Below are 27,526 nucleotides of genomic sequence, written 5' to 3'. Positions count from 1 at the left end.
AATCTCTGAGTTCAAAGTCAGCCTGGTTAACACAGCCAGAACTACATTTTAAGACACTGTCTCAAAAAAGGTAAAAAATGATAGGGTTTTTGTTGCAGTTAGACAAGAGAGATTATGATACTGTGATTAAAGTTTATGCCAACAAATTCACACATATAGAAACAAGTGTGTCGTGCTGTGCAGTGATGATGGAGTTTTCTTTCTTTCTTTCTTTCTTTCTTTCTTTCTTTCTTTAATTTTTTTTGCACTAGGAATTAAAGCAGTGTCCTGTGTATACATGAAAGCACTCTGCCACTAATGTTGGAACCCAGTTTTCATCTTCTTTTCATGTTAAGAATAAGTAATGAAGATGTTTCCCAGGTTGCCTTGTATCTGTCTGCACTCAGGCAGGTCTTCAACTTGCAGTCTACCTGCCTTACTGTCCGGAACAAGGTTATTGTCCCATTGCACTAGGTCCCATTCCTGGTCTTTTTGTGTCCCTGCATCCTGAAATGATTATTCTCATCATAAAAACACATTCCCATTCCTTAGAGTCTTACAAAAACATAACAAGTAACACAGTAATACCTGCATCTGACTGAAACAAACATGACCTTTTCACTGCATATATGTGAAAATCTATTTAAAAATTCAAAAGAGTAGCTTTTAGGTAAGAGCAGTTTATGTAATTCTACAAAAGAACAACAAGCCTTTGTCCTCACCTCAAAGTTCTCACCAAAAAGTATTTTGCAATCTCAAACTAGTTGTGTTCTGAAAATGGAAAACATGCAAATGGAAAAATGAAAGTAATGATTTTTGCCCACAGAGATGTGATTCCACCATTTCTTCTGTGCAAACTTTGTATTCTGGGACAGATGACAAAATAGTACCCTAGGCCAAATGCACAAATGCTTTCATTTTCTGGAGACTGTAAAAATATACCTTTTAGAGACACTATTCTACTAAAATAGTGCCGACATCATGGAATTAATTCAGAAATCTAGCACTAGTCTCTCCTAACCCAGGTTATTGTGAGAATATCCCCAGAGGAATTTGTCACAAGGAAGATGAAATAAGAAAGACATATGCATTTGCCTCACGACTGCCGCATTATCAGTTATTTTCTTGTAGCTATAAGATAAAGTAGTGATAGCTAGTGACAAAGCTTAAAGCCACAACTTAACTCTAAACAAAAGTTTGTATAGGCTATGATCGTAGCTTCACAAAGGCTAGAAGAGGTTACTATGGTGATCTACTTGGATTCCTTTAGCCAGGCTGGATGATGTACACGTGTCTGAAGCTTCTGAGTGTTGGCTAGCCACTAAAGATCCACTCAACCCTTCACTAGAGAACTTCTGGGGTGGTTAACCTTGTAAAATTAATAGGGCTCGGTGTCATAACGAAAATAAACCTCTGGACATATTTCTGAGGAATCATTTGACTAGGATGAGATGGGAAGACCCATCCTAACTGTGGAGAGTTTCATTCTGTAGGTCGGAGTCCTTAACTGAATAAGAAGGTGAGATGAGCACAGGTATTCCCCTCTGCTTTCTGGCTGTACTCGAGATGCACTTAGCCGCCATGACACATCCACCATGAAGGATTGTACCCTTAAACTGTGAGCCAAAATGAGCCCTTTCTCCCCTCAGGTTCTTTTGTCAGGTATTTTGTGCAAGCAGTATGTAACATAACTAATAGAATCTCTTTTAGACAAATGGGATCTGCTTTATTACCTCTAAATAGACAAGAATCTATCTCAATGAATGGTTTGTCACGTTCCTAAGGTGTGTTCAACTCTGTAGTGCAGTATGCCTTCCAGAGTCTCCTGTGGGATCAGGTTGAGGTTCGTCTCTTTATTTGGTTTGAATCACACTTGCTCCAGCGTGCTCATACTACAGACAACTTCCCTCCTTTCCCTTCATCTGAGAGTATTCACTGAACAAATTGCTTCTGTAAGAAGCCCCACTTAAAGCTGTGTTAGTATGGAATTGTCTCCAAGGCTAAAATGAATAATTATTCTAATTCTCTAGAACTGAGGGTATTTTCTGGAATCAGGGTATTTCAGTGCTTAATTCCGGAAAGTTCTGGACAAACTTCAACGAGTGGTTACCCTTGTGGCAGATAAACATTGGGATTATGCCTTTGCATCAAGTGACTTAGTTGATCTAGATAATATAATATTTATTAGTCGCAATCTGACAAACTAGGTATGACATATGACCAAAATGTGTGATTCCCTGTGTAGGATTCTGATTAACTGAATCCTACCAAAAGTAGGTTTATTTACCACCTCATAATCCCCTTGTATTCACCAATTATTTCTCTTGAGCCAGCTGTCTTAATGATGCCAGATCTAGGATTTAAATTCCCAGAGGAAAAAAATCAATGGAGAACTTTCCTAAGACTACTTGTGTGTACAAATACATGAAATATATAAGGCCAATGACACAGAATCTTGATGCAAAAGATAATAGAGGAGAAAGAGCCATAGAAATAGGTTCTGAGAAACAGGTGTAAGTTATCAGGCTATGTTTATAAAGCCTTAGAGAATCATGATCAACAGCACTGATAGCTTTAACAGCTTTTGTCCCAATTCCAAACATGTAGGATTACCATGTGATTGCTGGAGAAGCTAGCCCAAAGTATTTTACCCTGAGATTCCTAACAAAGAACTTAGGGCTGAAAATTACCTCACATTGTACTTGCAAGATTCTTTTGGACTTTTATCAGGATGATGTATTTAAACCCACCCGAAGCTCTAAATTACTAGCCCTCTCATATTTCAAGCCACCCATTCCCAAAGGACAATGATGATCTATGATGGACAATAATTTATTATCCAAATGGCAAGAATTATTAGATGAGCTTGAAGGTTTGTTGTCCCTTTCCTACATTTTTTTGAGACAGGACTTAATTATAGAACCTGGTTAGCCTAGAACTCACTGTGAAGATCAGGCTAGCCCCAAACTAACAGAGACCCATGTGTCTCTGTCTTCTAAGTGCTATGATTAAAGGCATGCACAACCATGCCTAGCTTGATTTCTTTTCCCTTTGAAAAAAATTATTCACATAAGGAAGAGGCTTGAGGGTGAAGAATTAGTTATGCTGAAGCTGGAAACAAAATATTTTGCCCTATGTATTGAGGAGAAGCTATAAAAGCTTGTTTCTTTCTGACAAGAAATAAAAAAAGAATTAACCAGGTATAAGATTAAACCAGTTAAGATTATAAAGTCTGCAAGAAATAACTGATCTCCCTTTCTTTTTATAATGTCTCATAATCTGTGAACAGAAAAGTCACTTGATGCGAGTTCACAGTTTTGCATTTAGAATACATAATAAGAAAGAAATTTGTCTTATAGTGTTTCATTGCCACCAATAGAGTATAATACTTGAAGAGGTCATTGGGTTAAAAGCTAGAGTATAAGAATTTTATCCTTTATTGTTTTTTCTATTATGAAAGTAACACAGGCTCATTACAATAATCTGTAAAAGTACGAAGACATGACACTGTTTATATTTGGATGTGCTCTTATTTTTAGTACTACTGTGCATCTTTCTGTTGTTTTATTCTTAACTATCCTTGTGATTATGCCACAAGACTGAATCCAATATTGCCCCTTGCTATTTAACATGGCAAAGCAGAATTTGATAAAAATGACTATGTAAAGTTATGAATGTTACAGAACTTACTAAGAAGCCACATGAAAGATCACTTTATATATTGAATGCTGGCTATATGATAGTCATTATGTTAAATTCTCAGACAACTGTGCTTTCACAATGTAATGAATACTTTATCTCTTATGATTTTGGTGATAAGAAATAATTAATTCTGTAAATATTTATTGAACACCTATAAAATTTTAGGTAATCCTAGAATAATGTAATTTTCATCACTATTGAGCATATTCTGATATGATAGAAATTAGAGTCTACCCCTAAGGTTATTCATCTGTTCATTAATTACACAATTATTAATCCCTTATCATGTGTGAAACATTGGCTTTCACATTACATCCATGCTCAGAGATGAGATTAACTGATTAAATTGAAAATCGAATGCAAGAAGATAAGTGATATTTTTTAAGAAGTTTGAATCTGAAAGATTAGACTACCAAGATGGTAGGAAACATTATACTAAAACTAATGCTAGTAGCAGACACATGCACAGCAATTACCATGTCCCAGAAACTTTACAAGGGTTCAATATATATTATTAACAACTTGACCTTCTTTTTTATTTTTCTTTTATTGAATATTTTTATTTACATTTCAAATGTTATCCCCTTTCCGGGTTTCCTGGACATAAGCAACCTATGCCCTCCCCCTCCTCTTCTTCTACAAGGTTGTTCTCCTCCCGATCCATCCCCCTCCCCGCCCCTCACCTACATTCTCCTACACTGGGGTTCCAGCTTTGGCAGGAGCAAGGGCTTCTCCTTCCACTGGTGCCCGACAAGGTCATCCTCTGCTACATACGCAGCTGGAGATGTGGGTCAGTCCTTGTATAGTCTTTGGGTAGTGGTTTAGTTCCTGGGAGCTCTGGTTGGTTGGCACTGTTGTTCTTATGGGGTTACAAGCCCCTTCAGCTCTTTTAATCCTTTCTCTAATTCCTCCAATGGAGATCCAATTCTCAGTTCAATGGTTTCCTGTTAGCATTTGCCTCTGTATTTGACATGCTCTGACTTTGTCTCTAAGGAGACATCTATATACAGTTCCTTTCAGCATGTACTTCTTAGCTTCATCAATCTTATCTAGTTTTGGTGGCTGTATATATATGGGCCATATGTGGGGCAGGCTGTGAACGGCCATTCCTTCAGTCTCTGCTCCAAACTTTGCCTCCATATTCCCTCCTATGAATATTTTTGTTCCCCCTTTTAAGGACTGAAGCATCTGCATTTTGGTCATCCTTCTTGAGCTTCATGTGGTCTGTGGATTGTATCTTGGGTAATTTTGGGGGCTAATATCCACTTATCAGTGAGTGCATACCATATGTATTCTTTTGTGAATGGGTTACCTCACTCAGGATGATATGATATTTTCTAGTTCAGTCCATTTGTCTATGATTTCATGAGGTCATTGTTTTGATAACTGAGTAGTACTTCGTTATGTAGATGTACCACAATTTCTATATCCATTCCTTTGTTGAAGGGCATCTGGGTTCGTTCCAACTTCTGGCTATTATAAATAAGGCTGCTGTGAACATAGTGGAGCATGTGTCTTCATTGTATATTGGAGCATCTTTTGTGTATATGTCCAGGAGTAGTATACCTGGGTCCTCAGGTAGTTCAATGTCCAATTTTCTGAGGAACCTCCAGACTGATTTCCAGAATGGTTGTACCAGCTTGTAATCCCACCAACAATGGATGAGTGTTCCTCTTTCTCCACATCCTCGACAGCATCTGTTGTCATCTGAGTTTTTGATCTTAGCCATTCTGACTGATGTGAGGTGGAATCTCAGGGTTGTTTTGATTTGCATTTCCCTGATGACTAAGGATGTCAAACATTTCTTTAGGTACTTCTCAGTCATTTGATATTCTTCAGCTGTGAATTCTTTGTTTAGCTCTGAACCCCATTTTTTAATAGGGTTATTTGGCTCTTCAGAGTCTAACTTCTTGAGTTCTTTGTATGTTTTGGATATGAGCCATCTATCAGTTGTAGGATTGGTAAAGATCTTTTCCCAATCTGTTGGTTGCCGTTTTGTCCTAACCACACTGTCCTTTGCCTTAGAGAAGCTTTGCAGTTTTATGAGATTCCATTTGTCGATTCTTGATCTTAGAGCGTAAGCCATTGGTGTTTTGTTCAGGAAAATTTCCCCAGTACCCATATGATCAAGACTCTTCTCCACTTTTTCTTCTATTAGTTTGAGTGTATCTGGTTTGATGTGGAGGTCCTTGATCCACTTGGACTTAAGCTTTTTACATGGTGATAAGAATGGACAGATTTGCATTCTTCTACATTGTGACCTCCAGTTGAACCACCACTATTTGTTGAGAATGCTATCTTTTTTCCATTGGATGGTTTTAGTTCCTTTGTCAAAGATCAAGTAACCATAGGTGTGTGGGTTCATTTCTAGGTTTTTTTTTCTAGGTTTTCAATTCTGTTCCAGTGATCTACCTGCCTGTCTCTGTACAAATACCATGCAGTTTTTTACTACTATTGCTCTGTAATACTGCTTGAGCTAACTTGACTTTCATTATAATGTAATGCTGTATTTCACTGGACTCAAAACCCTATTGTTTATAAGATGCATTTTGAGATCATAGCTTTTGAAGTATGAGTGAAAACTTATATTATAATATTCATGACATATGGACATACCCTAATTTTAAACAATATTTTAAATAAGAATAAAGGTTATACTAAGTAATTTCTTGGGTGTCTGAGTGAGAATTTGTATCTGCACAGTCCATATATACAAACTATAGCTATTTCCTCTTCTTTATGAAAAAGCCTTTGCTATTTTGCCCAGGCTTGTATCAAATAATCCTCTTGATTCAGCTTCCCTAATGCCTAGGAATATAGACATGCACTACAGACCTAGACAACTTGTACTCTTAAGTAATACGCACACCATAAATGAGATAATTTTTGAATCAGAGGTACTGAGAAAACAATTGGATTTTTGCAAAACATCTTAGTATCTTAGCATAGGATAGAAAAAGAGAGAAAGAGGAAAGATAAAGAAAAACCTTTGGCAATACATACACAGTCATTGGTGTGTGTGTGTGTGTGTGTGTGTGTGTGTGTGTGTGTGTGTATATGTGTGTGTGTATTAATTTCTAGTTTTTATTTATATTCTTACTTTTATTTTTTTAATTTTTTCTTTTTTTTTTACACTCCAGATTTTATTTCTCTCCTGGTCCAACCTCCGATTATTCTACATCCCATACCTCTTCCCTACCCCCGACTGTCTCCAAGAGGATGTCCTCACCCCACCAGACCTCTAAACTCCCTGGAGCCTCCAGTCCCTTGAGGGTTAGGTGCATCTTCTCTGATTGAACCCAGATCACTTAGTCCTCTGCTGTATATGTGTTGGGGGCCTCAGATCAGCTGGTGTATGCTGCTGGTTGGTGACCCAGTGCCTGAGAGTCCTCCGGGGTCTTCTTAATGGGAAAGACTGTGAGATTTGACTTAGAAGGCCAGAAGCCTAGTACCCTTCCATTGTCTATTATATACAATTTTGTGACCTTGACCATATCATTTGTTCTTTTTGCACCTATTCTGTCATTTATAAAATAAGGGGTAGACTGGAATTGTTTAGCATTTCCCAACATGTTTTTGCTGTGTCTTACAGAGAGAAAGCATTTTGCTTTGTGATCTAGTACATCCATGCAACCCCTCCCCCCCAATAAGAGAGATGTCAGCAATATGTGGCTGTCTTTGTATGCTATATCCTAAAACTTTCTTGTGTGTTCCTTTCCATCAAAAACTGGAAGATGCAAGTCATTCAATTTATTTCAGGATTCACAAATGAGCTACACTTCAGATTCTGAAAGTCAATGGTGTAGGTATGATGGAGCCATCTCACAAGTTAAAAAGTTATACAACAGAAGTGACTCCTGGGATTAGGTTGGATAGGGTTTGGGAACTTAAGGAGAAAGAGAAAGTATACCTTCCTGTTTATAAATATGCATTTCTTCATAACTGGGTCATGTCACCACTTTTAGGAGTTAGTTTTTTTTTTCACTATACAATGAAAAACACACTCAGTGTGTTATATGACATATTGAATGACAAATTTATTGTACCTGAAAAACAGTGTTTCCACAGTCATTTAAATATGATGAAGAACCAGAGTCCCTCCATTCTTTTCATACAGTCCCAAAGTCTACTAAAGATCCCGAGATATCTAGAAAAGAACCCTTAGGGACAGTTATTATAGTCATATAGAACATTAATGTTCTAAGAAGCATGACTTAGAAAATGCTTTGATAAGGATTTCTAGAGCTTATATGAAGATACCATGAGTTCTTTTAATAGCTACTGAAGGATTTTTAACTTTTGCAAAGTTTATTTGTCCTCGTTAAAAAAATTAAAAACTACAATTCACAATAGAAGCTTGGAAAAATAAACTAGAAAGCTTTTTTAAATTTTTGAAAAAGGAACATTACCAAAACATAGATGCTCAGATCTACCAATGAGTACTGTAATATTTTCTTGATCACTGACATAAAGACCTTGACATGATACCTACAACCATATAGTCACATATAGTTTTATATTGATTTGAAGAGCACAATATGTGAACCAATTGATGTTATGTTGCTCAAATATCCCCCCTTTCTTGGTTAAGTTGCAGGAATTAATATTAAAAGTAGAAGGAAAGACAAGTTAGCTTAAAATACAAAGAAAATATTTTACAGCCTTTTCATTTTCTCGTTTTCACTTGGATCCAAGGCAACAGAAACAACTTGTTTGGGCAATGAAGTCATCAGGAGTCTGTCTGTTTCCTCTGATGGAAAACTATTTGTCATGTAGTTTCACAATGGGGGTAACTGTATGTAAAATGTTGGTCTTAGTTAAGGAGAGAGAGAGAGAGAGAGAGAGAGAGAGAGAGAGAGAGAGAGAGAGAGAGGGAGAGAACCTTTTGCTGGGTGGATCAACATAATTTTCTTTCCATTTTTAATTGGGAAGGTTTAGAAATCACCCTCCTGCAATTCCTAGTAACATAGAGACAAGCATATTATTAAACCAAAACTTCTAGCACAGCCTTAGTTTGATTTAAATATATTTATTATTATCTATTTTATAGTAAAGAAGTTGCTTTGTTTTTGTAGAAAACAACTGGAGAGAAAATAAGTGACTTCCAGATGCCTTGTCTAAAACATGTTTTTGATGTGATACCTAACTTCTTGTGTAACTTCCTGGACCAGATTGATAATCCACATGGAAAGTCCTACAAATCAAACCAAACTTTAACTATACAATCATGCAGTTAGACATTTGTCATGTAGGGAACATCTGAGATGTCTATAGAGTAGCAGTCATAATATTGAATATAATAGTGAACATTTGGTAATAGTCTTATAGGGATGGAAAAACAAGTCAGAATTCTCTTGGTAAATTTGACATAGCCACAGAAGGAATTATATGGTCAGCTATTCAAATTATGAATTGATAGAAGGATATATAAACAAAATTATTTTAAATATATTAGTAAGGGAAAATCAAATAATAAAACTTTAATTTTTCCTTTTCTTTATTTTTTTGGAGACAAGATCTCATTGTATATTCCTGGATGATTTGGAACTTATATAAACCAGGATGACCTTGAACTCAAGGTACTCTTGAACTGTCAGTCTCTGGCTCCAAGCACTGGTGTATCATGCTATTTTATTTTAAATTCATATCTGGTTTAAAAGAAAAAGGAGGTTGGTGATATAGCTCAGTAAAAGGGCACTTGCTAGCATGCACAAGGACACAAGATACTATCTCTGGATTAGGAGAAGGGAAGAAAAAAGAAAATAAAAGATGATGACCTTGGACTTAGATAAACAAATAGAACAATATAAACTAAAATTTTGAGAATGTTGTATCTGAGTAGTGGGATTATTTATAATTGTTCTTTTCCTGTTTGTCCTTACTGCTATCTAAATTTTTCTAGATGAATGTATATTAGATTTGAATTTAAAGAAGATAACATGAAGATTCAATCCATATTTAGTCTCACTGTCCTATTTCTGCAACATGCCTTTAAACATTTTAGTGTATTTTTACACATATAAGTGGAACATCTATGTGTATTTTAATTTTTCCTATGAATATTCAAATTTTCTGATTTCTAGGACTGGTCCCATTCAGGCAGATAGATCAGTTTCTTTCTGAGTACACATGGCCACAGGCTTGACCTTTCCAGAAGGTGTCATATGATATGGTTTGGAACGGGAAGGTGTGAAGATGTTTTACCTAGTTCATGGAAGCTCAAAGTTTATGGCTGACATTCTACCACTAGAGACTCATCCCTCAGGCTTATGGATTTTTACCCTATTAAAATGCAAATAACCAGGCAAAAGTATACATTAAACTTTACCTGACATCTGCACTAAATGAGTAACATATCATTTTCTGGGAGTAGGTTTTAATGGGGAAGACATGGGAATTTAAGGGGATATATATAGAGAAGAAAGTATGAATGGATATATGTGGTATCTCAGGAGTAATTAACATTCTTAATAGTAATATTTGTATTTATTGTTTGACTCTCTAAGGAGCACATTATCTCATTTAGTCTTAATTAAGTTAAATAGATTGGCTGTTGCCAAGACAATCTTCAGCCTTCATGATTTTTCTAGCAGCATTTTACTAAAAGCCATACTTCCATTCATGGAGGAATACACCTTTAACTTTCCCCCTTCATCTTCTAATAATGTGTGTCACTAAAAGATTGCCCAAATAACTAGACTTAGAACAAGTCAAGAACTTATGATGATTTCTAACTTAACACACATACACACTATATGTATGATAGTGCTAACATCTTTTAAGAAAATTTGTCATGAAAGATAATGACCAACTGAAAATAAAATACAAAACTATGCAAATACTGTACAATACTTGTGAGCATGAATCTTTCTATTAACAAACTGAAAATAGAAAAATTGGGGGAGAAAAAAATTAGCAATAAAAGAATGGATCACGACTGGTGGTATGGTTCAGTAAGAAAGTGTTTGCTGTGCAACTATGAGAATCTGACTTCAGATTTCTAGTCTCCACTTAAAAGCTGAGAATAGTGGTGTCATTGTAACCTCAGGGGTATAGAGGTATAGAGGGGTATAGGGGTACAGGGAGAGCTAGAACTAAGCAACTAGTCACTCTAACTGAATTATTGAGTTTAAGAATCAGTCAGAGATCCTGCTTCAAAAAACGTGGAGAACAATAGAGAAAGCCAGCCAATTTCTGTTCTACACACATGTGCATATATATGTACATCCATAATTTTCACATGAGTACACACTCACTTCTTAAGTACACACACACACACACACACACACAGAGAGACTCACACAGACACACACACAGACACACACAGACACACACAGACATACACGGACACAGACACAGACACAGACACAGACACAGACACAGACACACACACACACACACACACACACACACACACACACACACACCAGTTGTTTGAAGGGAGACCCTGCAGAATTACTTACTTCCAATAGGGATATTAAATAAAACTGTAGTGTAATGGTTAAATATAGACCCTACAACCATCTTTTTGAGTTTGAACATTCTGGCTTGCTTATCCACCAACTGTGTAAATGGGAAATTTCTTAATTTCCTCATCAATAAAATGAGTATAATTTCCTTATCATTAAAATGAGTATAATACTGAACCACCTCACAGACTTGCTAAAAGAATCAAATAAATTTGTGTTTGTAGAATTGCATATCACAAAGCAACTGCATTAAAGTGTTGCTAAAACGACATACATAATCATATAGGAATAAAAAATATGTCAAATGTTAAGTGGTATTAATTCTTAGAGTGGAATTGTAGTTTTTAAGTACTCCCAAACTATGGAATATATATCAGTTACATGTATATTATACATAATGTTTCTATGGAAATATACTTGTATATATTTATACACAAATACATTTTCTATATATATTTGCATAGAAACATATAACCATAGAGATATTAAAAATTACAAAAAATAATTAGAGGAAAACAGGTGCTTGACAATTTAATATTCATTGTTTTTTAAATAATTTATTTATTTATTTTTAGACTCCAGATTTTATTCCCCTCCTGGTTCACCCTCTGACTGATCCACATCCCATATCTCCTTCTTGTCCCCATTGTCTCCACAAGGATATTCCCACTCCACCCACCCCACAAGACCTCTAAATTCCCTGAGGCCTCCAGTCTCTTGAGGGTTAGGTGCATTTTCTCTGACTGAACCAAGACTTGGCAGTCCTCTGCTGTATATGTGTTGGGGGCCCCATATCAGCTGACACATGCTTCCTGGTTGGTGATCCAGTGTGTCTGAGAGATCTTGGGGATCCAGGTTAATTGAGTTGCTGGTCCTCCTATAGGGTCACCCTCCTCCTCAGTTTCTTTTATCTTTTCCCTAATTCAACCACAGGGGTCAAAAGCTTCTGTCCATTGGTTGGGTGTAAAAACCTGCATTTGACTCTTTCAGCAGCTGCTTGTTGGGCCTTTTGGAAGGCAGCCTTGGTAGGCCCCTATTTGTAAGCATGAGTTTTGCAGGCAAATGGATGGAACTAGAAAATATCATCCTAGTGAGGTAACTCAGACACAAAAGAACATGAATGGCTGGTACTCACTAATAAGTGGATATTAGCCAAAACAAACAAACAAACAAACAAACAACAACAACAAAACAACGAACCAACCAACCAAACAAACAAACAAAAAAACCCAGACTACTCAGGATATAATTACAATTCACAGAACTGAAGTAGGTTAACAAGCTGAAGGTGCCTAGTGAGGATGTCAAAATCCCACTTGGGAGGAAGAAGAAAGCAGTCACGGTGCAGGGGGCGGTGGGGGGGGGAGGACCTCTCTGGCAAGGGGACAGGGAGGGGAAGAAGATCAGGTATTGGGGGGGCAGGACTGAAGCCCTGAGGGATGGCAGAAAGAATGGAAACTGGCAACTTCAGGAGGTAGGAATGGGGGGCCCCTCGAGAATGAACCAGAGACCTGAGAGGTGAGAGACTTTCAGAAATCAAAGGGAGGGACCTTAGATAAAATGACCTTCAGTGGGGAGAGAGTACTTATAGAGTCTACCTGGTGTATGCTGCCTGGTTGGTGTTTCAGTGTTTTAGAGATCTCGGGGGTTCAGGTTGATTGAGACTACTGGACCTCCTGCATGGTTGCCCTCCTCCTCAGCTTCCTCCAGCTTTTCTCTAATTCACCCACAGGGGTCAGCAGCTTACATCCATTGGTTGGATTGCACTTATCTGCATCTGACTCTTTGAGCTGCTTGTTGGGTCTTCGGAGGGCAGTCATGGTAGGTCTCTTTTTGTGAGTGCCCCATAGCCTCAGTAATGGTGTCAGGTTTTGGGGCTTCCCCTTTAGATGGATCCCACTTTGGGCCTGGTTCTGTACTTCCTTTTCCTCAGGCTTTTCTCCATTTTTCTCCCAGCAGTTCTTTCAAACAGGACCAATTTTGGCTCAGAGTTTTTGACTGTGGGATGGCAACCCCATCACATTGTAGAGAGGAGAGCATTTGTGGCTGGGATTTAACAGCTCATATCATAGGAGCTGAAACAATGCCAAGCAACCAGAGCTTCCAGGGACTAAGCCAATACCTAAAGACTATACATGGACTGACCCTGGACTCCGACCTCATAGGTAGCAATGAATAGCCTATTAAGAGCACCAGTGGATGGGGAAGCCCTTGGTCCTGCCAAGACTGAACCCCCAGTGAGCGTGATTGTTGGGGGGAGGGCGGTAATGGGGGGAGGATGGGGAGGGGAACAACCATATAGAAGGGGAGGGGGATTGGTTAGTGGATGTTTGCCTGGAAACTGGGAAAGGGAATAACAATTGAGATGTAAATAAGAAATACCCAAGTTAATAAAAATTATAGAAAGAAAAATCTCTGTAGATTAAGTTAGTTGCTTGATATCTCATGATGAAGTTTGAATTTTATGGTCAAGAGGGGAGGATGTCCCTTAACTTGTATTAAGGAAACACATCATGGGACAGAAATTGTAGGATACATGGGAGGTTTGATGGATCCATCACAAGCTCAGATCACAAATAGAGTCATAGAGTCAGCACATATGGGCCAAGGTGTGTGTGTGTGTGTGTGTGTGTGTGTGTGTGTGTGTGTGTGTGTGTGTGTGTGCTGAAAACTGCCTATAGCATTCCTTCTGCTTAACAATTCTTCCACCTCAGTGCATTTGTTTATGAACCACTCTAATGGGGGTTTGAGGTAAAGCTCAGTCGTAGGGCCCTTGCCTAGCATGTGTAGGGCTTGGAGTTTCCTCCCTAGTATTTCAAAACTACACAATAAACACACAAATCTTTCTAATCAAAAAACCATACAGGAAAGGGGAGATCATACAGGAAAACTTACAGAAAATATGTACAATTCAGCCTAGCCATTAAAATGCATTACCGAGCCAGCACAGAGACTATGATTTTTTTGATCATTACATTTTTTTTTGCTCCCAGTCCCTCTCCCAGAGTTCTTCATCCCCACCTCCTCTTTACCTGAAAAGGGGCTCTATAACCCAGGCATCCCTTCCCTCTGGCATCAAGTCTCTATAGGATTTGGCACATCCTCTCTAAGACCAGACAGGGCCAGATTCCCAGGGCCAGTAGCAACTCTAATAATGTTCAGATAAGCTTTTATTGTTCCTTAGAGGCAAGAGAGGAAGCCCTAAGAGGGCCTACCTGGGGGCTAGAGAGTTGGCTCAGTGGTTAAGAGCACTGCATGTTCTTCTGGAGGTCCTGAGTTCAAATCGCAGCTACCGTACTATGGCTCACAACCATCTGTAATGAGGTTTGTTGCCCTCTTCTCTTGTGTCTGAAGACAGCTACAGTGTACTTATATATAATAAATAAATAAACCTTAAAAAAAGAGGGCCTACATATAAATGACTGAACTTGGCTGCCATTAGTCAACTCAGGATGACATCGCAATTTGAGGGTTTTTTTTTTTAAATTTTTATTAGATATATTTCTACACTTGATCTTAGCCAAAAGGGCGAAAGCGATAGATATATTTCTTTACTTAAATTTCAAAGGATATTTATTCCCCTTCCTGGTTTCCTATTCATAAGCCCCCATTCCCTCCCTTCCCCCTCCCCCATACGGGTATTCCCCCTATACATCCCAATTATTGCCCCACCCAACATATTCCCCTGAAATGGGGGTCCAACCTTGCCAGGACCAAGGGCTTCTCCTTCCACTGGTGCCTCAACAAGGCTATTCTCTGCTACATATGCAGTTGGAGCCCTGGGTCAGTCTATGTAAGTCTTTCGGTAGTTGTTTAGTCCCTAGAAGCTCTGGTTGGTTGGCATTGTTGTTTTTATGGGGTTCCAAGCTCCTTCAACTCTTTCAATACTTCCTCTAACTCCCCCCAAGGGGGTTCTGTTCTCAGTTCAGTGATTTGCTGCTAGCATTGACCTCTGTATTGGACATACTCTGGATGTGTCTCCCAGGAGAGATCTATATCCGGTCCCTTTTAGCATGCATTTTCTGGCTTCATCAATCTTATCTAGGTTTGGTGGCTATATATATTTGAGGCACATGTGGGTCAGGTTCTGAATGGCCATTCCTTGAGTTGCAGCTCTAAACTTTGCTTCCATACCCCCTCCTATGGATATTTTCCCCCTTTTAGGAAGGAGTGGGAGCATCTGCATTTGGTCATACTTCTTGAGCTTTATGTGGTCTGTGGATTGCATCTTGGGTAATTAGAGGTTTTTAGCTAATATCCACTTATCAATGAGTGCATACTAAGTGTGTTTTTCTGTGACTGAGTAACCTCACTCAGGATGATATTTTCTAGTTCATTCCATTTGCCTATGAATTTCATGAAGTCATTGTTTTTGATAGCTGTGAGTAGTACTCCATTGTGTAGATGTACCACATTTTTTGAATCCATTACTCTGTTGAAGGGCATCTGGGTTCTTTCAAGCTTCTGGCTATTATAAATAAGGCTGCTATGAACATAGTGGAGCACGGGTCTTTGTTGTATGTTGGAGCTTCTTTTGGGTATATGCCCAAGAGAGGTATAGCTGGGTCCTCAGGTAGTGAAATGTCCAATTTTTTGACGAACCTCCAGATTGATTTCCAGAGTGGTTGTATCAGTTTGCAATCCAACCAACAATGGATGAGTGTTCCTCTTTTTCCACATCCTCGCCAACATCTGCTGTCACTGGAGTTTTTGATCTTAGGCATTCTGACTGGTGTGAATCTCAGGGTCATTTTGATTTGCATTTTCCTGATGTCTAAGGATGTTGACCATTTATTTAGATTCCTTTTGGTCATTCGATAATCCTCAGCTGAGGATGTTTTGTTTAGCTCTGTACCCCATTTTTAATAAGGTTATTTGGCTCTCTGGAGTCTAACTTCTTGAGTTCTTTGTATATTTTGGATATTAGCCCTCTATCAGATGTAGGATTGTTAAAGATCTTTTCCCAATCTGTTGCTGTTTTGTCCTAATGACAGTGTCTTTTGCTTTACAAAAGCTTTGCAGTTTTATGAGGTCCCATTTGTCGAATCTTGATCTTAGAGCTTGAGCCATTGGTGTTTTGTTCAGGAAATTTTCCCCAGTGTCCATGTGTTTGAGACTCTTCCCCACTTTTTCTTCTATTAGTTTGAGTATATCTGGTTTGATGTGGATGTCATTGATACAGGTTCTGCCTTTCTCTGTACCAATACCATACAATTTTTATGACTATTGCTCTGTAATACTGCTTGAAGTTAGGGATGGTGATTCCCCAAGAAGTTCTTTTATTGTTGAGTAGAGTTTTCACTATTCTGGGTTTTTTGTTATTCCAAATGAATTTGCATATTGCTCTTTCTATCTCTATAGAATTTTAGAATATATAGTAGGAATTTTCATGGGGATTGCAATGAATATGCAGATTGCTTTTGGCAAAATAGCCATCTTTACTATATTAATCCTGCCAATCCATGAGCAAGGAAGATCTTTCCATCTTCTGAGATCTTCCTCAATTTCTTTCTTCAGAGACTTGAAGTTCTTGTCACTTGCTTCGTTAAAGTCATGCCAAGATATTTTATAGTATTTGGGACTATTTTGAAGGGTGTCATTTCCTTAATTTCGTGCTCAGCCTGTTTATCCTTTGAGGAGAGGAAGGCTACTGATTTGTTTCAGTTAATTTTATAGCCTGACATTTGCTGAACTTGGGTTAAGTAGTTCTCTGGTGGAACTTTTGAGGTCACTTAAGTACACTATCATATCATCTGCAAATAGTGATATTTTGATTTCTTCCCTTCCAATTTTTATTCCTTTGACCTCCTTTTGCTGTCTGATTGCTCTGGCTAGGACTTCAAGTACTACATTGAATAAGTAGGGAGAGAGTGGGCAGCCTTGTGTAGTCCCTGATTTTAGTGGGATTGCTTCAAGTTTCTCTCCATTTAGTTTGATGTTAGCTACTGGTTTTCTGTATATTGCTTTTACTATGTTTAGATATGGGCTTTGAATTCATGATCTTTCCAGGACTTTTATCATGAAAGGGTTTTGAATTTGTCAAATGCTTTCTCAGCATCTAATGAAATGACCATGTGTTTCTTATCCTTGAGTTTGTTTATATAGTGGATTACATTGAAGGATTATCATATATTAAACCATTCCTGCATCCATGGGATGAAGCGTACTTGATCAAGATGGATGATTGTTTTGATGTGTTCTTGGATTCGGTTTGCGAGAATTTTATTGAGTATTTTTGCATCAATATTCATAAGGGAAATTGGTCTGAAGTTCCCTTTCTTTGTTGGGATTTTGTGTGGTTTTGGTATAAGAGTAATTGTGGTTTCTTTTTTTTTTTTTTTTTTTTTATTAACTTGAGTATTTCTTATATACATTTCGAGTGTTATTCCCTTTCCCGGTTTCCGGGCAAACATCCCCCTCCCCCCTCCCCTTCCTTATGGGTGTTCCCCTCCCAACCCTCCCCCCATTGCCGCCCTCCCCCCATAGACTAGTTCACTGTGGGTTCAGTCTTAGCAGGACCCAGGTAATTGTGGTTTCATAGAATGAATTTTGCTCCTTCTGTTTCAATTTTGTGGAATAGGTTGGGCAGTATTGGTATGAGGTCTTCTATGAATGTCTGATAGAATTCTGCACTGAAATCATCTGGACCTGGGCTCTTTTTGGTTGGGAGACTTTTAATAACTGCTTCTATTTCTTTAGAGGTTATGGGGTTATTTAGATGGTTTATTTGTTCCTGATTTAACTTTGGTACCTGGTATCTGTCTATAAAAATTTCCATTTCCTCTAGATTTTCCGGTTTTGTTGAATATAGGCTTATGTAGTGGGATCTGAGGATTTTTAAAAATTTCTTCAGATTCTGTTGTTATGTCTCCCTTTTGATTTCTGATTTTGTTAATTTGCATAAATGCTCTGTAACCTCTGGTTAGTCTGGCTAAGGGTTTATCTAGCTTGTTGATTTTCTCAAAGAACCAGCTCCTGCTTCTGTTGGTTCTTTGTATAGTCCTTTTCATTTCTACTTGGTGGATTTCAGCTCTGAGTTTGATTATTTCCTGACTTGGGTTTATTTATTTCTTTTTGTTCTAGAGCTTTTAGGTGTGCTGTCAAGCTGCTGACATATGCTCTCTCCTGTTTCTTTTTTCAGGCACTCAGAGCTATGAGTTTTCCTCTTAGCACCACTTTCATTGTGTCTCATAAGTTTGGGTATGTTGTATCTTCATTTCTATTAAGTCTTTGATTTCCTTCTTTATTTCTTCCTTGACCATGTTGTCATTGAGTAGAGCGTTGTTCAACTTCCATCTATATGTGGGGTTTCTCTCGTTATTGTTGTTATTGATGACCAGCCTTAGTCTGAGCTGATCTGATAGGATGCATGGGATTATTTCTATCTCCCTGTATCTGCTGAGGCATGTTTTGTGACCGATTATATGGTCAATTTTGGAGAAGGGTCCATGAGGTTCTGAGAAGAAGGTATATCCTTTTGTTTTAGGATGGAATGTTCTATAAATATCTATTAAATCTATTTGGTTCATAACTTCTGTTAATTTCTCTATATCTCTATTAAATTTCTGTTTCCATGATCTGTCCAGTGATGAGAGTTGGATGTTGAAATCTCCTACTAATTATTATGTGAGGTGCAATGTGTGCTTTGAGCTTTAGTAAGTTTCTCTTATGAATGTAGGTGCCCTTGCATTTGGAGCATAGATATTTAGGATTGAGATTTCATCTTGGTGGATTTTTCCTTTGATGAATATGAAGTGTTCTTCCTTATCTTTTTTAATGACTTTTGGTTGAAAGTTAATATTATTTGATATTAGCATGGCAACTCCAGCTTGTTTCTTCGGGCCATTTGCTTGGTAAGTTGTTTTCCAGCCATTTACTCTGAGGTAGTGTCTGTCTTTATCTCTGAGGTGTGTTTCCTGCATGCAGCAAAATGCTGGATACTCTTTACATATCCATTCTGTTATTGTATTTCTTTTTATTGGGGAATTGAGTCTGTTGACATTGAGAGATATTAAAGAATAGTGATTGTTGCTTCCTGTTATTTTCATTGTTAGAAGTGGAATTGTGTTTGTTTGTCTCTCTTTCTTTGTTTCATTGCAAGGAAATTATATTCTTGATTCCTGTATGGTGTATTGGAGTTTTCCATCTATTATTCTTTGTTTGACTGGATTTGTAGAAAGATATTGCATAAATTTGGTTTTGTCATGGAATATCTTGGTTTCTCCATCTATGATAATTGAGAGTTTTGCTCGATACAGTAACCTGGGCTGGCATTTGTGTTCTCTTAGGGTCTGGATGACATCTGTCCAGGATCTTCTGGCTTTCATAGTCTCTGGTGAGAAGTCTGGTGTATCTCTGATAGGTCTGCCTTTATATGTTACTTCACCTTTTTCCCTTACTGCTTTTAATATTCTTTCTTTATTTTGTGCATTTGGTGTTTTAACTATTATGTGATGGGAGGAATTTCTCTTCTGGTCCAATCTATTTGGAGTTCTGTAGGCTTTTTGTATGTTTATGCATATCTCTTTTTCTAGATTAGGGAAGTTTTATTCTATACCTTTATTGAATATATTTACTGGCCCTTTAAGTTGGGAGTCTTCACTTTCTTCTATACCTATTATCCTTATGTTTGATCTTCTCATTGTGTCCTGGATTTCCTATATGTATTTAGGCTAGGAGCTTTTTGCATTTTACATTATCTTTGACAGTTGTGTCGATGTTTTCTATGGTATCTTCTGCCCCAGAGATTCTCTCTTCTATCTCTTGTATTCTGTTGCTGATGCTTGTATCTATGGCTCCTTGTCTCTTCCTTTGGTTTTCTATATCCATGGTTGTCTCCCTTTGTGCTTTCTTTATTGTTTCTACTTCTATTTTCAATTTGTTCACCTCTTCGGTTGTGTTTTCCTGTAATTCTTTCAGGGATTTTTATGTTTCCTCTCTAAGGGCTTCTACTTGTTTACTTGTGTTTTCCTGCATTCCTCTAAGGGAGTTCTTTATGTCTTTCTTAAAGTCCTCCATCATTATAAAAAATGTGATTTTAAATCTAAATCTTACTTTTCTGGTGTGTTTGGATATCCAGTATTTTCTTTGGTGGGAGTACTAGCTAGGCATTGGGTTGTCTCTGGTGTTTGCTTTTCTTTCTGTTTCTGAGAGTGACTGGACCCTGTTATAGGCCCCTGTGTCAGCACTCCTGTAGAACTGTTTTCCTGTTTTCTTTCAGCCTTTCCTGAGAACAGGTGCTCTGATTTCAGGTGTGTAGGTGCTCTGGGAGACTATCTTCCTGCTCTAGGCGTGGGCAGGAATCAAAGGGCCCTGCCCCTGAATGCTTGTGTAGGTCCTTGCACCCTGTGACCCTATGGGCACAGTTGGCACTATGCGATTCCCTCTTGTGTCTGGACTGTGGGCAGAGGGTAGTCTCCTCTGACTTCTCAGGAGTGTCCACATTTCTGAGGGTCCAGCATCTGCCATGGGATTTGGGTGCAGGGAGCTGTTTGGTTGGTTCAGTTGGTCCTGGGTGCAGACCAGAACTGCGGATACTGGCAGCTGTCTGTTCCTATATTTCTGTGTCTAGAGGCACTGTGCAGTTTTCCTTTGGACCAGGGATGTGGGTCGATGTGTGAGGGGGTGGCAGTTTGTCCTGCAGTCTCAAGATGTCTGCACTCCTGGGTGGTCCACTCTCCTCTCCATGGGATTTGGGTGCAGGGAACTGTGGGATGGTATCAGTTCACTTCTGGGCAGAGCCAGGAACAGGAAGTGCCCTGACCCAGAGGACTTCTGCCTCTGTGTATCCTGAATCCACCAGGCAGGTCACTTGGTAGCAGAAAAGTGGGTCTTAACTCTGCTCTCAGGTGTGGTGGCACTTCTGGAGACTGTCTTCCAGGTCTAGGTGTGGGTAGGAATCAACAGTTCCTGTTCCTGATTGCTCCTGTAGGTCCTTGCACCCTGTGGGCACAGTTGGCACTATGCGATTCCCTCTTGTGTCTGGACTGTGGGCAGAGGGTATTCTCCTCTGACTTCTCAGGAGTATCCACATTTCTGAGGGTCCAGTTCTCTTCCCCACGGAATTTGGGTGCAGGGAGCTGTTTGGCAGGATCAGCTTGGTCTTGTGCACAGACAAGAACCGTTGGTAACAGCAGCTCTCTGTTCCTAGATCCCTGTGTCCAGAGGCACTGTGCAGTTTCCCCTTGGACCAGGGATGTGGGCCTATGTGTGTAGAGGTGGGAGTCTGTCCTGCGGACTCAAGATGTCTCACAATTTGCCTTTTTTTGACCCAACAATGCCCACCAGCACTGAAAAGGCTGGGCCCTGGCTGAGGCACACACAGATAAAATTTCACTGTAAGTAGGGGAGTTTCTAGATTGCTCCTGGGGTGAAGAAACAGAAATCTCTGTTATCCAAATCAGCAGGATTCAGCAGTGGAATTCATGCTTTTATAAACATGGGGAAAAAATTCAACTAAGGCCCAAGGTGAATGTATCTGCTTACATACATTTTATGCTGAACTTCAGAAACCAAATGGAGCAACAGCCAAACACCTACCATGACTTTGCAGAATTCTCTAGAAAGGGTTCAGAAATATGGAGATCCATCTCGAAGTATGAAAAGGCAAATAATGAAGTGCTATCCAAGCTTGACAAAGATCGATACAAGGATGAAATGGGGAATTACACAGGAAAGAGAAGGAAGAGAAGAAGGAGGGATGCAAACACACCTCAGAAGCCTCTGTCCTATTTCCTTCTCTTCTCCCTGGACAACTTTGCCCATCTAAAGGAACAGAACCCAAACTGGATGGTGGTGGAGGTGGCCAAAGTTGCTAGGAAGATGTGGTCCGTATCTGACAATGTGGACAAAATTCCCTATGAACAGAAGGCTGTGCTTATGCGGGCAAAGTACCTTGAGGAGCAGGACGCCTACTACCAATGCCAGGGTAGGAAGAGAAACTTCTTAGGATAGGGCAAGCACAGTTTGAAACAATAAAACATTCAAAACGCTTTCTGGCCCTGGTGTTTTGTATTTTCAGACTGCCCTTGGATACTATACTATGGTGGTGAGTGGTTTGATTCAGGTCTAGCCTTGGGGAGGCTGGCTTTCAGAGAAGCAGCTCTAAGACAGGGAACTGGCTGCAGGACCCAAATGGCCTAGGTTGACCTGGGTGGTCAAGCACATGTGAAAAGCCATTTGCACACAGGGAGCCAGCCTCACAACTGCTTTTTAGACCAATAAGTATGGTGATTGGCTCAGAGATTTCTTAATACAAATCCTAGCTTTTGCTGTGGCTTACCATCTCATGGGAATGGGGTCAAAAAGACAGCAAACTGTGCTGTCTGGTAAGGCAGCCATTTTGATTTTGATTACAACTCTGGGTTTGGAATGAAGTTGTTTGGATTTTGACACATCAGGTCCATGTGACAAGTTAGGGTACATATGGGGCCTCCAATCACTTGAGGGTTAAGTGCATCTTCTGTGAGTAAACCCAGACCCTGCAGTCCTCTGTTGTATGTGTATTTGGGGCCTCATATCTGCTATGGTTGGTGGTCCAGTGTGTCTGAGAGATCTTGGGGATCCAGGTTAATTGAGGCTGCTGGTTCTCCTACAGGCTCGGCCTCCTCCTCGGCTTCCTACAGCTTTTTCCTAATTCACCCACAGGGGTCAGCAGCTCTGTCCATTGGTTGGGGGCACATATCTGCATCTGACTCTTTCAGCTGCTTGTTGGGTCTTTTGGAGGGCAGTCATGATAGGTCCCTTTTTGTTAGTGCCTCACTAATTGTGTCAAGTCTTGGGGCCAAATATTCATTATTATACTAAAGGATATTCCAATAAAACTTTCAGTAACTAAAACTGTCTTTCTTAGTAGTGATTATAAAACATGTCATTTTTATTAATATTATAAAAATAATGCAATTGATTACAAAATCCAATAAAAATGATAAAAACTGGTAAATAAAAGGGAACAGTAAAAACTAATGATAAAGGAGAAGTAAGAATTAGAGTGAGAAAACAATTGGAGATGAAAGTATTTAGTGAGTTTTGTTATGAAGGCTTGATGCCCCAGTGTAGGGGAATGCCAGGGCGTGGAGGCAGAAGGAAGTGGGTAGGTAGGTGGGGGAACTTCCTCACAGAAGCAGGGAGAAAGTGGATGGGATAGAGGGTTTCCAGAGAGGAAACCAGGAAAGGGAATAACATTTGAAATGTAAATAAAGAAAATATCCAATAAAATAAAAAGAGAAAAATAAACAAACAAATAAACAAACAAAAAAGAACTTTAGCTTTGTGTGGTATCATGTGTCTGTAACTCCAGCACTTGAGAGGCTGAGGCAAAAGGGTCGTGAGTTTGAGGTGAGTTTAAGGTACATAGACAGAAGAGACTTTGCCTCCTAAGAACGAAGGCTAGGAATTTAGCTCAGTGGTGTGGCAATTGCCTACCATAAACAAGGCCCTGAATTGTATGTCTAATACAGAAAATAATTACACTTACAATAATATATATTGAGGGATGATACCATGATTTTATAATGATCACCTTTACGGAGTGAGTTGTGACTGTGGGATGTTCAAGATATTGAAGTCAGTACTAGAGAATGTAGTGCAGGAAACAATTATGTGTTAGCTGATGACTAGAAAAGTGATCTAACTGGGCCTCATGTTCCAGAACAAAATAGACTTCAGGACAAAATATACCTCTAGTGTATTTGACAGAGATGACTATAATTCAACTCCATCCAATGTTTAGCTACTAAGGTACAGTGAAGAGGTTAAGTGAAAATGAAAGTGACTTACTGGAAAGGAAGTGCTGGGATGCTGGGCCAAAGTCCCTGTGGGCTTCATGCAGCTGCCTGACACGGTCCTCCACAGCCACCTGGGAGGAAGAGAAGAGAACTGATGTTTTCTCATCACTTTTAATGAGGAACAATTAAAACACTGTTTCCTTTATGGTAAGATGTTTTGGGTCTCTAAGGCTAAGAAAAGAAAAGCAACACTTCATAACTCTGGTTTTAATAATTCCTAACTGAAAATGCTCTGCACAACTTATTTTTATCAAACCAAGGTCAAACACAAGGAAGTTGCTCTATTTTGACAGTTTTAAAATGATAATTTTTATAACTCCCTTCATTGGAAACTACCAATAAAGTCCACAAACTAATTTATTTTACAAAATGCTGGGAAAATTGTCACAAGGTTTTACACTGAGTGCTGATAGGGGCTTGTAAATATATATTTGGCTTTGGGTCATAGTTGATTATTTTTTGATACTAATGGTTCTTGTTAAATTAGTTTAAATAAATTATTAGTAGTTATCAAGCTATAATTAATTCTTAACAATAAACAATCAAAAGTTGATAATAATCATTAGTTAAGCATAAGTGACACACACTCGAAAATTTAGCACTTGAGGTGCTGAAACAGGAAGGTCATGAGTTAAAGCTATCTAGAGCTACATAGTGTGACCAGTCTCACCTTAACAAAAGAAAAAAAAAGCATAATAAAACAAATAACTACAGTAAAAAATTAAGATAAAAGAGATGAGTTGGGGAGATCATTCAGTCAGTAACATTCTTGTGTCTCAAGGGAAAAGACCTGACTTTGACCATTTCTAGAACCTATATCAGCAGTTCTCAACCTTGCTAATGCTTTGACCATTTAATACAGTTCCTCAAGTTGTGGTGAACCCAACCAAAAAATTATTTTGTTGCTACTTCATTATTGTCATTTTGCTACTGTAATGAATCACAATGTAAATATCTGATATGTGACTCCTGTGAAAGGGTCATTTGACTCCCAAAGGGGTCAAAACCCACAAGTTGAGAACCACTGACCTAGGTAAAAGCATTGGCTGTGGTGGCCCATGTTTATAATGCTAGTACAGGGAAGGAGACAGGAAGATCTCCAGGGGCTTCTGGCCAGTCAATGTAGCCTTATTGGTTTTACCAGGCCAATGAGAAACCCTGTCTCAGAAAAGGTTGGTGCTCCTGGAATTGACACTTGAGGCTGTTTTAGGTTCTCACAAGAATACACACATTTATGCACATGTACCTACACACACATCCATGTAAACATATATGTACACACATTAAAAAAGTAGAGACAAGGCTTAAATTTGAGGTAAGGTAGAGTGAGTAATGAGCTGAAAGAAAGTTTCAGAGTTCGTTTTCAGTAGTGCATTTCGAAATGATAATATACCCCAGGCAGCATGGAATGTTTGATTGTACTTCTTTTTTCCTATTAAGTTTTTCTACAATACATTTACACAGTGTCCTGTTTAAGCTTATTCAGTTCCAATCTTGGTAAGGAAAGGGAGACCTTTTGGAAGGTATGAAATGATAAACTTTATCATCTGGCATTCCACCAACTCAGTATTAGTCATGGCCCCAGGCATCCTCCTCATGACTCTGAATCTTAGTTTAGTTGTCAACGGCCCATACTAAACAAGGAAATGTTCAGAGCTTGCCCACAGGCACCAGAATTTAGGTTCTTGTGCTGTGGAGAATTGTCCAGAAATAAAGCAGTTCTCAATTTCATGAAGAAGTCTAAACTAATGTCAACATTGACTTCTCAGTATCAATGAAATATCTAATATAGATCTCAATGAAATATCTAGTGTAGACCTACCTAGGATGATTTTTAAACTCTTTCTTTTGCCTCATCTATCTTGGGTTGAGATTCACTAAGCAGGGATTCAAAACAATGCAGGATTTCCCTCACTATTATATACAGGGAAACTAGAAACAATTTCAGATTTGTCAGCCTAGATTTAGAACTTTGCTCTGCAAGCCATTCTCTATCTGCTGAGTCTACCAAACTATGAGCCATCCCCCAATGTTCCTATATCTAAGGGGGTTTTTATACTGCTATTGTTTTTCCCCCAGAACATTTGAACCACCTTCTCTCCTACTGCTAGGATGCTAGGGTTTATATGTTTAATTTTCTATCTCCCAGGTAAGAATTAATTGTTTCCTCAGCATGCTCATAGCACATGGTTTATACATGGGGGCTGTGTATAGTACCATCCAGTAATTATAAGGAAATGAGTGTCTCCTAAAATAGAACATTAACCTCTTGGTGGTAAAGGCTCCTCTTTTCATTTGTCTGTCTCCAGTCTTCCCTTTACATGACACTCTGAACCCTGTACAGTGTATGTGATAGCAAGCACCTATTTAATGACTATTTGACAAAAGACTATTTGTCAAATAGAGAGAGAGAGAGAGAGAGAGAGAGAGAGAGAGAGAGAGAGAGAGAGAACAGCATGAGACAGGAAAAGAGAGAAAACAATGATTATATACCTGTGGTTGCCAATTTTATGCATAAATTTCACTCTACCAAATAAACATTGTTTCTAAATGTATCTATGAGGATATTTTTAAAATTATTGTAAAAAATAAAATTGGGAGCAATAGCGATTGAAAACTGTATGGTATTAGTACAGAGACAGGCAGGTAACCTATGGTTACTATATCTATGACAAAGGAGCTAAAATCAGCAAATGGTGCTGTTTCAACTGGAAGTCAGCATGTAGAAGAATGCAAATCGATCCATTATTATCACCCCATACAAAGCTCCAGTCCAAGTGGATCAAGGACCTCCACATCAAACCAGATACACTCAAACTAATAGAAGAAAAGGTGGGGAAGAGCTTCAAACACAAGGGCACTGGGAAAAATTTCCTGAATAGAACACCAATGGCTTATGCTCTCAGATCAAGAATTGAGAAATGGTACTCCATAAAATTGCAAAGCTTCTGTAAGGCAAAGAATACTGTCATTAGGAAAAAATGGCAACCAACAGATTGGGAAAAGAATTTTACCAATCCTACATCTGATAGAGAGCTAATATTCAAAATATACAAAGAACTCAAGAAGTTAGACTCCAGAGAGCCAAATAACACTATTAAAAATGGGGTACAGAGCTAAACAAAGAATTCTCAGCTGAGGAATATCAAGTGACTGAGAAGCACCTAAGGAAATATTCAGTATCCTTAGTCATCAGGGAAATGCAAATCAAAACAACCCTGAGATTCCACCTCACACCAGTCAGAATAGCTAAAATCAGAAACTCAGGTGATAACAGATGCTGGTGAGGATGTGGAGAAAAAATGAGGAACACTCCTCCATTGTTGGTGGGATTGCAAATTGGTACAACCACTCTGGAAATCAGTTTGGAGGTTTCTCAGAAAATTGGACATTGTACTACCTGAGGACCCAGGTATACCACTCCTGGGCATATACCCAAAGTATGTTCCAATATACAACAAAGACACATGCTTTACTATGTTCACAGCAGCCCTATTTATTATAGCCAGAAGCTGTAACAAACCCACATGCCCTTCAACAGAGGAATGGATACAGAAAATGTAGTACATTTGCACAATGGAGTACTACTCA

At 38.7% G+C, this 27,526-nt stretch overlaps 1 protein-coding gene and 1 pseudogene across 9 annotated transcripts in view; one reads left to right on the top strand and one right to left on the bottom strand.

The window, feature by feature from the left end:
• The window catches only part of Dmd (dystrophin), a 2,349,574-nt gene that overhangs the window by 262,721 nt on the left and 2,059,327 nt on the right, over positions 1–27,526 (bottom strand). For all 9 annotated transcript variants that reach the window (XM_087599109.1, NM_001370876.1, XM_087599108.1 and 6 more), the window contains 1 exon segment: positions 23,928–24,006. In XM_087599109.1, coding sequence (XP_087455235.1) covers positions 23,928–24,006 — 79 coding nt within the window.
• LOC102548927 (high mobility group protein B4-like) lies at positions 21,491–22,825 on the top strand (annotated as a pseudogene).

Source organism: Rattus norvegicus, chromosome X (genome assembly GCF_021556685.1).
Source record: "Rattus norvegicus strain SHRSP/BbbUtx chromosome X, alternate assembly SHRSP_T2T, whole genome shotgun sequence".
NCBI classification, from domain to species: domain Eukaryota; kingdom Metazoa; phylum Chordata; class Mammalia; order Rodentia; family Muridae; genus Rattus; species Rattus norvegicus.
Note: the sequence above shows the minus strand (reverse complement) of the source record. Positions and strands in the feature narration are given on the sequence as shown.